General features: G+C 38.8%; 1 protein-coding gene across 1 annotated transcript in view; it reads left to right on the top strand.

Moving 5' to 3' along the window:
* The window catches only part of zfpm2a (zinc finger protein, FOG family member 2a), a 161,997-nt gene that overhangs the window by 102,337 nt on the left and 46,333 nt on the right, over positions 1-13,327 (top strand). The window contains exon 5 of the mRNA XM_087805343.1: positions 676-787. Within this exon, the coding sequence (XP_087661469.1) occupies positions 676-787 (112 nt within the window). The remainder of the gene's footprint in view (positions 1-675; positions 788-13,327) is intronic.

The following is a 13,327-nucleotide window of genomic DNA, read 5'->3' on the forward strand; positions in this document are numbered from 1 at the left end:
AGAATTAGCTTCATGCCTGCACTGTCGCAGGTTACATTATCTGTTTCCCACCTTCTCCTTTGGATTCCCTTTTTTCCCTCGCACACCGGACCTCTGACCGGGAAGAAAAATGACCTTCCGCATGCAGAATAATTCTCCCGGCATAATTCCGAAAAAACTCTAACCTCAATCGCCCTTTGAAATGGATACTGATTCTTTAAATTCTTTCCTGCTTGTTTCAGGAAATGGTGCGATGCTAGCGATAGCGACGCACAATGTGCCCAAAGTTCACCGCTGAACACTCGCTTCCTTCTCTCTTGAAAGTCATCTTTTTTTTTTTTTCCACCCTCCTCTCGCTCGCTTTTTTTTTTTTTTTTTAATTCACTGGAAACCTGAGATGGTTTTAATCGGGAGAGATCTGATGCTGAATCCCCGGGTCGACTCCCGGGGATGATAGTTCCTCCTTTTTGATTCGATACAATGAAGCCCACTGCACCCATTTGTCTCCCCTTGGAAAGGAGCCGCACATCCTCTCTCTCACACACACACACACACACACACATGGAAAATAAAAAAAGGAATGTTGTGTACTTCCCTGGAACATCTCTTGTTTATGAGCAGCACGAGTGCTTATTAACGCCTTCCTTTTTTAATCAGCTGCAGTGAGCAAATGATGTGTTATCTGTCCCTGTCCAGAAGACGAAGAGCACCGTCCCGGTGGTGCTGAGCGCCGGCCCCCGGTGGCTCCTGGATGTGACTTGGCAGGGAGCGGAAGACAACAAAAACAACTGCGTGGTGTACAGCAAAGGTAAGCGAGCAGCGCCGGCGTCCTCCCTGTTATCTCCCCGCAGTGCAACACACCACGACTGCGCCGCGAATGCACAGACAATCCTCCATCCACTCCTGTCCTCTTATTTCTTTCCCCCAAACACACAGCATTGCGAGGACACACACACGACACTACGAGGACACACACATGCACTATCTGTATCTGTTTTTCTCATCCACTCTGGTCATTTATATCACCAAAACTCTGATTAGGAACTGAGAAACATCACTTGACACACAAAGTTAATGGTCTTTAGATCTCGCCGGGTAATTAATGCCTACTTTTATACGGAGTGAATCCGTATCTGGCTGCAGATAAGTGCGTGGAAGGTTCCGTGTGCTCGCTCACGAATTACAAGGATTGGAAGTCCATTAAAAAAAAAAACAGCCCAGTTAAATATCAAGGATGAGATATTCAGACATAAAACTGTATTATCACGATTGATGTTCGTACATACAGTATATTCTTATTTGAACTACTTTGGTGCTGATTAGCTTTTCATACTGTGAAAAAAGTAGTTTAAATATAAAATGATTAGCAATATTAAACACTTACTGAGATTCAAACAATAAAAAAACAGATAATTTTCTCACAGAAAGAAGGAAAGTTAACAACTATCGATGATTAATTATTGAAATCGAGATAAAGACATGAATATCAGGATATAAGTTGGTAGATTTGAACATATATCTGTTTGTACATGTTCGTTTTGTATTTTCATTTGGACCTCTAGAGGGCAGAGTAATTACTATCACAGTGTGATTGTGTTGTGACTTCAATTTTTTGAATGCACATTTTTTTTATCACAACACAACACCCAGAATAATGTGTCGTTACTAACATCGGTTCATCTTATTGAATATATATTCATAAACAACAAGCAAATGGCAAGAGGGTTATTTTGGGGGCAAAATAAAAATGAACCCATCAATGTCGATGTCTACGTACTTTTGAATTTAATATCTGGAAATAGATACACTTTTTTGATGTTGGATTGCTTTGATTTTCTCAAAAATCACTTATTTTTTTATTTTTTTAATCAAGATATATAATTAAATCACAGGATTTATTTAATTATTTTTAAATGTACTTCTGAATGTTATATTTGGAAATAAATACAGTTTTTTGTTGTTAGATTGCTTTGATTTTCTCAATAAATCCATTTTTTTAGTTAGGATATATAATAAAATCACTACCAACACTTGAATGTTAGTATTTGGAAGAAAACACAGATTTTTGATGTTGGATTGCTTTGATTATCTCAATAATTCTTTTTTTTTAATTAAGATATATAATTATTCACAGGATTTTTCATTTTTTATGATTTACGTACTTTTAAATGTAATATTTGGTAAATAAATACAGTTTTTTGATGTTGGATTGCTTTTATTTTCTCAATAAGTCCCTCGATTTTAATTAGGATATGTAATAAAATCACAGAATTTATTTAATTGTTTTTTCTACCCACACCTGAATTTAATATTTGGAAATAAATACATTTTTTGTTGTTGGATTGCTTTTTATTTTCTCAATAAGTCACATATTTTTTTTATTAGGATATATAATTGAATCACTACCGTCACTTGAATTTAATATTTGGAAATAAATACAATTTTTGTCGTTGGATCGCTTTGATTTTCCAATTGAATGGCTGACGTAAAATGTGATAATGTTCCTTTTTTTGGCCTAAAAATAAGCAATTGAAAATTAAATAGTACAAGAATTTATATTTTACTCCAGCACCTGAAGAAGAGCAAATCACTGTCTCAGTACAGCCAGTGGTATCGATTGTACAGCCTTGTTTGAATGCAACAAAATGTTTTATTTCACAGTGATACAAGTATTACCTGTCGTTACTATTGATCCCCACATTAAGGTAAACACGAGGTGATGTAATCTCCGCCGTTAGCTCGAAGTGAACCCTCAAAACAAAGAGGAAACGAACCCCATCTGTGACGTTAAAGCCGCTGCAGGTTCTCGTCTCATGAAAGCCCAAAAAAAAGCAGCTTCCGCTGCTATAATTGGGTCTTGACGGGTGTTAACCAACGGAGACACGGCGAAGGAGTAAATACGCAAATAAAGATTCAGTGTTTGGGATTGGAAGAAGGGGTGAAGGGAAAAGGGCTCCATTTATCACTCCTCAAATATGATTACCCCGTGACAATACCCCCTAAAGCTGAGAGAGAGCGCATTCTGCCTCAAAGTGAATAACTGGCAGGAGTGGGATTTGCAACCCGGATTTTCACTCGCCCAATTCTCATCGACTAATCACTCGACTGCACTGGGGAGTTATCCTCTTAACCGGCTACTTAACTTTGTGCTCTTTATCAGCGCATCATTAAAGTTTTTGATAAGCTGTTCAAGAAGATTAAGCACTTCTTTAATATTGTCTTTTTTTTTTCTCTCTCTCTCCCTTGCTTGCTTGCGATTATTCCCCCCCGAAAATAGATATTTGATGGCATTAGATAACATCACAGATCTCCCCAAGAGAGAGAGAGATTGTGTGTTAAGTTCATTAGAGGAAAATCCTTGCGATGAAAGGAAGTATTAATTTAAATCTGGGCATCAAGCTGGATCTCAAAGCTATAAGTTCATTAGGTCTGTTGTGCGGGAGAATCAATGTTGTGTCGATAGAATCTCCGACGGCGCCGAACAATGACGAGGAAACACTTGTGTTTGTCGACTGATACGCTTTTATTCTTCGCCTTTCATCGTGTTTCTCGGGTCGACTCTGGTTTCCACGAATATGAAGAACACTGTCGTCGACAAACGTTAGCGTAGCGGCTACATTTCAGTTTCAGAATCGTCACTTCATAGAGAAGAAGGAAAGGAATGCTGGTAGCTATGCTAACCGTTAGCTTCAGTTAAAGTTAAGTTAAAGTGTTTTCTTGTACAATATTACTCTGACCCTTGAAGGGCCACTTTGATGCAAAGCAAGGGCTGCATGTGGCCCCCGGGTCACACTTTCCCTTGAACTGCTGAATGTGTAGTATTAGCTAAAAATAATACATTTGAGAAAATATGGCAACTTTTTCTCTATTTATACTTGAGGTTTATTTATGACATCTTTGAATGTGTGTGTGTTGTGTGTAAGTGTGTGTGTGCATCCATGTGCGTGCGTTTAAATGAGTCTGTGTGTGTAAGCGTCCACCTGTGTGTGCATGTTGTGTGTGTGTGTGCTGTGCGTGTGAGCGTATGTTTGTATGCGTCTGTGTGTCATGTGTGTGTAAGTGTCCATGTGTGTGCGAGTGTGTGTGCATGTGTTTGCATGTGCGTGTGTTTGCATGTGTCTGTGTGTATGCATGAGTGCTTGTGCGTGTGTAAGTGTGTGTTTGTGTGCGTCTGTGTGTGTCTTGTGTGTGTCTTAGTGTCCATTTGTGTGTGCATGTGTTTGCATGCGTCTGTGTGTGTGCATGTGTGTTTGTGAGTGCGTTTGTAATTGTGTGTTTGTATGCGTCTGTGTGTGTCTTGTATGTGTCTTAGTGTCCATTTGTGTGTGCATGTGTTTGCATGCGTCTGTGTGTGTGTGTGCATGTGTGTAGTTTGTGAGTGTGTGATTGTGTGATTGCATGCGTCTGTGTGTAAGTGTCCACATGTGTGCATGTTGTGAGCGTGTGTCTTTGCAAGCGTGTGTCGGTGTGTGTCTTTGTATGTGTGTAAGCATCGGTGTGTGTCTTGTGTGTGCGTGCGTGTGTGTGTGTTTGCATCTGTGTATGTGTGTGCGTGTGTGTTTGCATTTGTGTGTCTATGTGTGTTTGTATGTGTTTGCATTTGTTTGTGTTTGCATTTGTGTGAGTGTGTGTTTGCATTTGTGTGAGTGTGTGTGTTTGCATTTGTGTGTCTGTGTGTGTTTGGATGTGTTTGCATTTGTGTGTCTGTGTGTGTTTGCGTGCATGTGTCTGTGCGTTTGCATTTTTGTTTGCATTTGTGTGTGTGTGTGTTTGCATTTGTGTGAGTGTGTGTTTGCATTTGTGTGTCTGTGTGTGTTTGCATTTGTGTGTCTGTGTGTGTTTGCGTGCATGTGTCTGTGTGCGTTTTCATTTTTGTTTGCATTTGTGTGTGTGTGTGTTTGCATTTGTGTGAGTGTGTGTGTTTTGCATTTGTGTGTCTGTGTGTGTCTGGATGTGTTTGCATTTGTGTATCTGTGTGTGTTTGCGTGCATGTGTCTGTTTGCGTTTTCATTTTTGTTTGCATTTGTGTGTGTGTTTGCATTTGTGTGTGTGTGTTTGCGTGCGGTGTGTCGCGGCCAGTGTGTGTGCGCGTGAAGCAGAAAAGTGTGCGCTCACATAAGTCTCCGGCTGTAAAGCAGGTGTGAAGTGCAGTAGTTTTATCAACGCTGGCGTCCCTTCAGAGTCCGGCAGCAACTTTCCTCCCACCTTGCATCAGCTCGAGCGCCAGATTGTTTAAACCCCCCTCGTGCCGCCCGGGCCTCTGCTACGCTGCTTCGTTGCTCCCCGAGATGCGTTACTTATGGAAAACAGTGAATATCTCAATTCGCAGTGCGCTCGAGGAACACGTCTTGGCTCACGTTTCACTGGTTCTCGGCTTCCTCTATGGCTGCCCGCTTAGATAGTCGCGGCGGAGCGTGGACGCCGGCCAGCGTCTACGGAGGAGTATCTCCGGGTAAAAACCTGCCGATTGGCTGGAGTGGCGGAGTGTGATTTTTTGCATTTTCAAATCCTGCCGCCCCGTCCAGAGTCTCCCCCCCCCCCGTCACTCGGGGGAGAAGAATTCCAAGGGAGACTTTTTTTCTTCCTCCTGGACTGTGATGTTTAATACATGCTCAGGAAGGAGGTTTTTGGACAGTTTTCTCCCGCTGGGGCGCCCTCGGTGATCTTCGCCCTGACAAGACGCGCTTGAATTCCAACATCGTATAAAGTCATGTCGAGGAAACGTACCTGTGTGTCGAGTCGGTTTTACTGTCATTATTCTATTCCAGACTCACTACTTTATATAATACTATTTAACTTCTGTCGGTTAATACATTTTTTAAATTAAATTTCTTTTATTATACATTCATTGTTCATTACTTAACGTCCTTCATTTTGTTGTTCTTTATCTTCACTTTGTGTTTTTTTAATTTTGTAAAACTTTAAATCACGACAACAGCCACTTTTTCGTCTTTGGTCTTTTTGTCTATAAAGTTGGATGGCGTTTGGTTGAAAAAGGGACCAATTGAGACTCCAGGATACTTGGCAGATGTTTTAGCATTAGCATTAGCATTAGCATTAGTAAATTGTTTAAATTGTAAGTAAGTAAGTCATTTTTATTTCTATAGCGTTTTTCCAGACCAGGGTCACAAAGCGCTTAAACAATCAAAACAATATTCAATAAAGTATATACTTTAAAGGTCAAGATATTCTTTTTTGATCTTTTCAAAAGTTTACGGTTAAAAATGCCTTAAAATATTGTTTATATAAAAGTTTATGAGTCTCCAGCTCGAGTCACATCTCTCTTTAATGAGTAAATATATAAATAATTTGAAGAGTATCTGTGCCTCACAGGCCCGGCGGAGCGGCCATGTTTGTTTTACCTTCAGTCGCTGAAACGACTCCACCAACTCATTATCGGGAAATCCACCTGGAACTCCCACAATGCACCCCTGCAAACTCCTTGCCAGACGCTTTGAAGTGTCTAAAGTTCCAGGAAAGTGTTTACGTGCAACAGTGACGAAGGAATAAACATTTATATATATTTTTTTAAATGAATTCGTATCCAAACAGAAGACGGTTAATAAAGAGCAGACGAGACTCGATCCCTTTTATTTCATCTTATTGTGAACTCTTCGCCCCCCTGTGACCGCCGTGTTCAACTTTTAATTTCTATCTGGTGGGCGATTTAATTAAACAGCGCCGCCCTCCTCCAGCAGGGGTCCCTGAGGACACGCTCACGTGACCGGACACCAGATAGTTCACTGATCCCCGATCGGACAAATAGAGCGTGAAAATATTCCAATTACTCCTTCAAATAACTTTTTCATAAATGATGGAAACTAGTTTTTTTTTCAATTTTAGTGTTGGTGAACCACAGTGACCTTCTGACAGATCTTTATAAAACACCTCCAGGAGCCTCTGGAGATGTTAAGACTTCAAACAAAAATATAATTTCAATGATAAATGTTTTGGTTATTATTTAGTATAAGTCATATAATGACTTTATTTTAAAAAAAATGTATTCCTTGTTTGCGTTAACGTACAAATATGTATTTGATTTTTTTAACGTTTACTTTGTACCCTGGTAATACTACACTGGTTTACTTTGTACTATAACATACATACATACATGTACTGAAGGTAACTTTTTCTTTAATAACATTTTTCGTTTTTTTTAAAATATTGTACAATTAATTTCTCGATTATTCAATTAATAAAAAAGCAAAACATTTTTTCATACAAACAATATTAAAAAAAAAACTTTCCTTCAATCAGAATAAAAGTGACTTTATTCAAAGAAAATGTTCATTGAAAAAGTTGATAAATTAAAAAAAGAAACTTAAACTTAAACAACAACAAAAAAAAATGTTTTAATAAATGTTTTTAATAAAAACAGATTATTTTTTGATAAAAAATAGTTGCTCCAGTCAGAATGTATTGCTTTAAAAATATATATTTATATATATATTTTCAATCAAAGAAAAAATAAAGGTTGCTTTGAAATAAAACATATTTAAAAATAAAAAGATGCTTAAATGAAAAACAAATTCTTAACAATAAAAATAGTTGCTCCAGTCTATTTTATTGCTTAAATCAAAATTCAATCAAAGAAAAAAGAAAGGCTTCAATCAGATAAAGAGTTTTTTGGCTTTAAAAAAAAGCAAAAAAAATTAAACAAATCTATCTTCAAAAGTTGTTGCACAACAAGATATTTAGCTTCAGTGGATATTAAAAAAGAAACGACACAAAGGAGATGAAAAGCTCTTTTAAATTAAAATAAAAAGCGAAAAATGTATTTTTAAATAACAAAACAAATGTATATAAATACAGAATATATTGAAACCGTTAAAGTAAAGTGTAGCAACAAAAGCCAGCAGAACAAGTTAAATTGACTGACATAACTTAAGAGTTGATACTAGAATTATACATTTTCTTTTTACTCCTGCTAGAATCGTTACTAGTGATTGTTTAGAAGGAGTATGATCCGCCTCAGGACCAGCGACGATAACACGTGCTGTAAATACATTTATTTTATTAACATCACACGTGAAATAGTGAAGCAAAGGAAAACACGTCATCGCTTCTTTGAATCGCCGCCCCATTTTTAACACGGCAAATTGGAAGTGTGAGGGTTATTATCTGTTATCTGGGAACACGGCGAAATAATGTGACTGAATAATAACCAAACAACTGGCACAATGTGGAAAAAAAATCATTATCAGTGTATTAAAACAGAATTGTACCCTCAAGGAATCCCCGGCACCGCTCGGAGCCGCCGACTAATTATGTTTAATTAAAAGACAACAGAGATCAACAGAATCGTTTTCATGAGGAAATTATTAATGATTCCAGTGGAACAATAATTGATTGCGCTGAGCCACGATGGCTCGGCCCGGGATGATGCTGGGTTTAGTGGGAAGTTCTGAAGCTGCATAGAGGATGAGGAGGAGGAGGAGGAGGAGGGTTGAGGGAGAAGGGAATCCAAATCCGGTCTTAACCGTCCCACACATGTGTTTGCGTGACCTTTAGTCTCACACGTTAAAGTGATAGTTCACCCAAAATTCACTCATTTTCTACTTGCCCTCATGTCGACTGATGGTTATTATCGTGTCGTTAGTTTCTATTTAGAGTTATAGGCAAAAAAGTATGTTCATTTTAATGTACCTCACTTTTTTTTTCATCAAAAAAGACACTTAAAAAACATCCTAATACCTCCGTACTGCTCGTCTTTAACGCCCCTCTTGTATTGAAGCCTGGACATGAGAAATTGTTAAGAAAACGTTTAAACAAGTCGATATTTTAAGATTGTTTGTAGCGGAAGCTAACAGGCAAATATGCTACCCCAGTGTAGACAGTTGACAAGTTGTTTCCTGTCTGTGTAGCATGTTAGCATTTTAGCTTCTGTTACAAACAAACTTTCAATATATATATTTTTTGGAACGATTTATGATGTCGAGGCTTCAATAGTAAGTAAGTAAAGTTAAGTAAAGGTTATTTGTAAAGTGCCTTTCTAGACCAGGGTCACAAAGTGGTTAAACAAACATATAATACACAGTTAAAATATATACTTTAAAAGATCAAGACACATAAGACAAACACTGGAGTTCCAGAAAAGCAGGGAAAAGCACAAATAAAAATGTCTTAAGATGTTTCTTGAAGGAGTCAGTAGATCCACCAGTAGATTCTGATCCACAGACCTCAGAGCCCGAGCTGGGGTGTAAGGCTGGATCAGATCACTGATGTAAGGAGGAGTCTGACCATGAATAGATCTGAAAGTAAGAACCTTTTTTTTTTAATTGATCTTGAAATAAACTGGAAGCCAGTGAAGAGTTTTAAAGATTGGGGGAAATGTGAGTTCTTCTACTAGAGCAGGTCAGAATTCTCGCTGCAGAGTTCGGTATTAACTGTAATAACAATGATAATAATAACAACAATACAATATGGATTGTAGCAAATGAGGAGTACGGAGGTATTTGGATGTTTTTAAGTGTGTTTATTTGGTTGAATTGGACAAAGATAAATCGGTGCTGGTCGTGACCCTTAAATGGACATTCGTCTCTAACTTCAAAAAGAAACAGCCTCTGAAAATAATCCCAACCCTTAATGGACATGAGGGTGAGTAGAAAATAAGTGGGATTATTCAGTAAACTATCCCTTATAGAGAGACGTCTCGTAGGTACAATTTAACTCAATCCAGAAAGACGATCTTATTCAAGACCTAAAACGGACGATGGACCCCCCCCCCGATTTGTTGCGGATCTCAATCCACATTTTTTAGCGCGTAGGAAAAGTCCGGGTCTGAATCCCGGCGAGGCTGTGGGGCTAATGAGCGCTTGCTGTCCTCAGAGCAGGAGGCCGGGCTTGTGTCATTCTCCCTGCATATTTAAATGCCTTGTAGAGCTTAAGTAGGCCCACTTTTCCATGTCAGGGCAGCGTTCAATCCTGCTGCGACCATTAATTATGATACCATTGTGCTCCGGTGTGGCTAATAAGAGTGATGTATTGCACCCTCGTGGCATTATAATCATCTGAGTGAAGTACCTGAACTACACCGCGCTGGCTTTAAGCAGCACATTTAAGGAGGAGAAAAAAGGAAGAAAAAAAAAGGAAGATTTTCTTTCTCTCGGGCTCTGTTTGCACTTTTGGCTGCTGCCTTGTTAGGAGTGTCTTGTGGGTCAGTCGCAGGTGACTCTGGTGAAAATATAAGAACGCTGTTTTAACTTGTCTTTTTAATGTGATTATTTGCAAGTAATTGTCCAAAATATACATTATTTGGAATCTTTTTCTTTATTTTAGTTAGTTTAAAAATGTTTCATGATTGTTAGTTATATTAGACTCTTTATATAATTTATTTTATAAAACATGATAAAAGATTTATCCCGACATAAATATTTGTGTACCTTGAATATGTTGTTTGGCAAAATATTATATTTTTACTTTAGGTTTCCTTTTTATTTTTTGTTATCATTCATTCATTCGTTTTCAACCGCTTTATCCCTTACTGGGGTCATTGGGAGACTGTAGCCTATCCCAGTACCATAGTGCGAGAGGCAGGGGACACCCTGGACAGGACTTCAGGACTCATACATATGGATCATTTCCCAAAGTTCTTAATCAACCTCTGTTATTATTCCTTTTCTTTAATTACTATGAGGCTAAAAAGTAAATTTAATTGACGAAAGCATTATAAATGGTTGTATTTGCGTTTAATTTATTTTACATTTGTCTAATTTAATATTGCTTTTTTTTTATTATTATTATTTCAAGACTTAAGAGGGCAGATATACAAACCTATCGTTTTTGTGTATTTTTCATTTATTTACAGTGGTGAGCGCGGTCGCCTGACAGCAAGAAGGTTGCTGGTTCGCTTCCAGGCCTTTATGTGTGGGGTTTGTATGTTCACCCCGTGTTGCGTGGATTTACTCCGGCACTCCGGTTTCCTCCCACAGTCCAAAAACATACAGAGGTTGATTTCGAACTTGGGTAAATTGTCTATAAGTGTGTGTGTGAATGGTTGTTTGTCTTTGTGTGCCCTCCGACTGACTGGCGTCTTGTCCAGGGTGTCCCCTGCCTCTCACCCTATGAAACTGGGATAGGCTCCAGTCTCCATCACAAAGGATAAAGCGGTAGAAAATGAATGAATGAAGTGAAGTAAGTTAAAATGTAATGATCCAACAATCGACCCCTGTGGTACACCCCTTTGGTTTCTCATAGTACCATTTCTAGACTGGAAATGTTCAACCTGTAGTAAATACTCCTGAATCCCCAGGATCAATAATCGTCTCACTCCTCTCATCCTAAGCACCATTCTACGACACACTGATCCATCTGCATTACATCCCCTGGATGTTCTCTGAACACTGAACTGGTTAAGTGGATTTTGTGGAGCCGCTGCTTAATATTTGGAGCATGTCTCGCTGGTATTGAATGCAGATTGGAGTGTAAAAAAAAAAAAAAAAAAAAAGATCACATTCTTTATGACATTAATCACTGCCAGCTAATGTGATTATATGTACTTTATATTTCTTGCTTAACGGCATAATCAATGACCGTTTTTATATTCATTGAAAACTCCGCAGATATGAAATTAAGCTTCTGAAATGTCCTTTTTTTTTTATCTGCTGCGGAATCTTGAGTCAGTAATTAAAGAGTCCATGCTGTGTGTGGATCAGTGTGTGTGGATCAGTGTGTGTGTGTGTGCTTTCTAAAAAAGCCCTTAGCCTGCTTTTAGGCCCTGGGTACGATCCAGCCCACCGCCCCCATCTCTGCTGTGGTAAGTAGGTGTGAAAAGCATTGTCGGTGAGCTCCGGGATAAAGCCCTGCTGGTGGATGCCATTGGTCAGAGTCGTCGGGCCCATACACACACATCTTGAACGGTGTGTGTCGGTGTGTGTGTGTGAGACAAAAGCCAAGTGTCTACTTCTTCTTCTTTTTAGAGGGGTGAGCCTTCTTTTGAGAGGGGTCTCGGTGAGAAGAAGATCTTGATGCTCACAAGACAGTCCTTCTACAACCCCCTTGAATCTATCTCTGTTTTTTTATAATGTACAACCGCCGAAATCAATCCTCGGCTGGAACAAAACATAATCAGATTTCCGGGGCTAAAACAATCGCTCGACACATTACGAAATTGTTTTGTGAGGTCGGCGTTGTGTTCGTGCCGTGGCGATAACCTTTATACGTAGCATCGCGGCTAATCCATTTTATTGATTGTACATCCACCTGAGGAGGGAGGCAAGCTCACGTCGCGAGCGTGTATCGCCGAACCATCGCTGTTTTTTTCCCTTTTGCTCATTGCGGTGCACGGAGGATCACACCTCTAACATCGCCGCTTTATCTGGCCGACGCCGTATCGCAGCATCTTGCTGGAGGAATCTTAACTATTCTGAAAAGGGCCACGTGGAAGGACATCGGGACAGATTAGGAATCGTGGGCAGCAGAGCCGGTTTACTAAGCACCCTGAACTTCTTGAAAACTTTCTTTGTGACTCTTTTATCTGAATTAAGGCTAAAGGTAAAGATACCTTTTGATTTCATCGATAATCGATTTGCTTACATTCCTCACAACGCATGATACAACATGGCCTTCTTCTCTTTGTTGTGGTGGCAAAAAAAATTACATTTTTTATTCGTCCTTGCCTCGTTGAGGAAGTTGAAGATGTGTGTTATGAGTCTTTCAAGATCTTTTTCTCTCTCCCTTGACGCCTACATAAGTGAAGGTTCTGACCGACGGAACTGTCTTGTATACCTGTATACCGTTTTAAATGGGGTTCATCTTCCACCCTTTACCATAGACTGCCTGGATGAGTTTAATCAGTTTACTTTCTCTTTACTTCCTTCTATCTTTTCCAGGCCACTTGATGCCAAAATCATACTTGCAGTATATAAACTCTTCCCCTGCTACGAAGATGTACCCCATATTCTTCCTTGAAAAAGTCATCTAGTCAATGAAGGTTCTCTTGGACGGGAACATCTTCTACCCCAGGGGTGGGCGATTAAATTTCCATCTGGGGCCACATTTTACACTGTGACTGTTGTGAGGAGCCGTCAATCCAAAAGGAGAGGAGCGAAGAGCTACAATATGACAGAAAAACTTTGAAAAAACAAAGCAAGTAAGAATAGTAAAGAAAGTAATATCAGCATTAAATAAACCTGACTATGTCAAAACACTTTTATATACCTTTTATGTAAAAGAAACTGATGATAAAAATAACTTTTTCCTCTAAATATGATGTCAATAATTTCGATGGGCAAGATATTTTCATAAAAGTAAAAAACAAAAAAATCATAATAAAATCAAAATCAAAATAAATATATATATATATATATAAAGTGTGTTCCACCCCTCTGATGTGGATCGCTTCCAGGCC

The sequence above is a fragment of the Callionymus lyra genome, chromosome 13 (assembly GCF_982586985.1).
Source record: "Callionymus lyra chromosome 13, fCalLyr1.hap1.1, whole genome shotgun sequence".
Taxonomy (NCBI): Eukaryota; Metazoa; Chordata; class Actinopteri; order Syngnathiformes; family Callionymidae; genus Callionymus; species Callionymus lyra.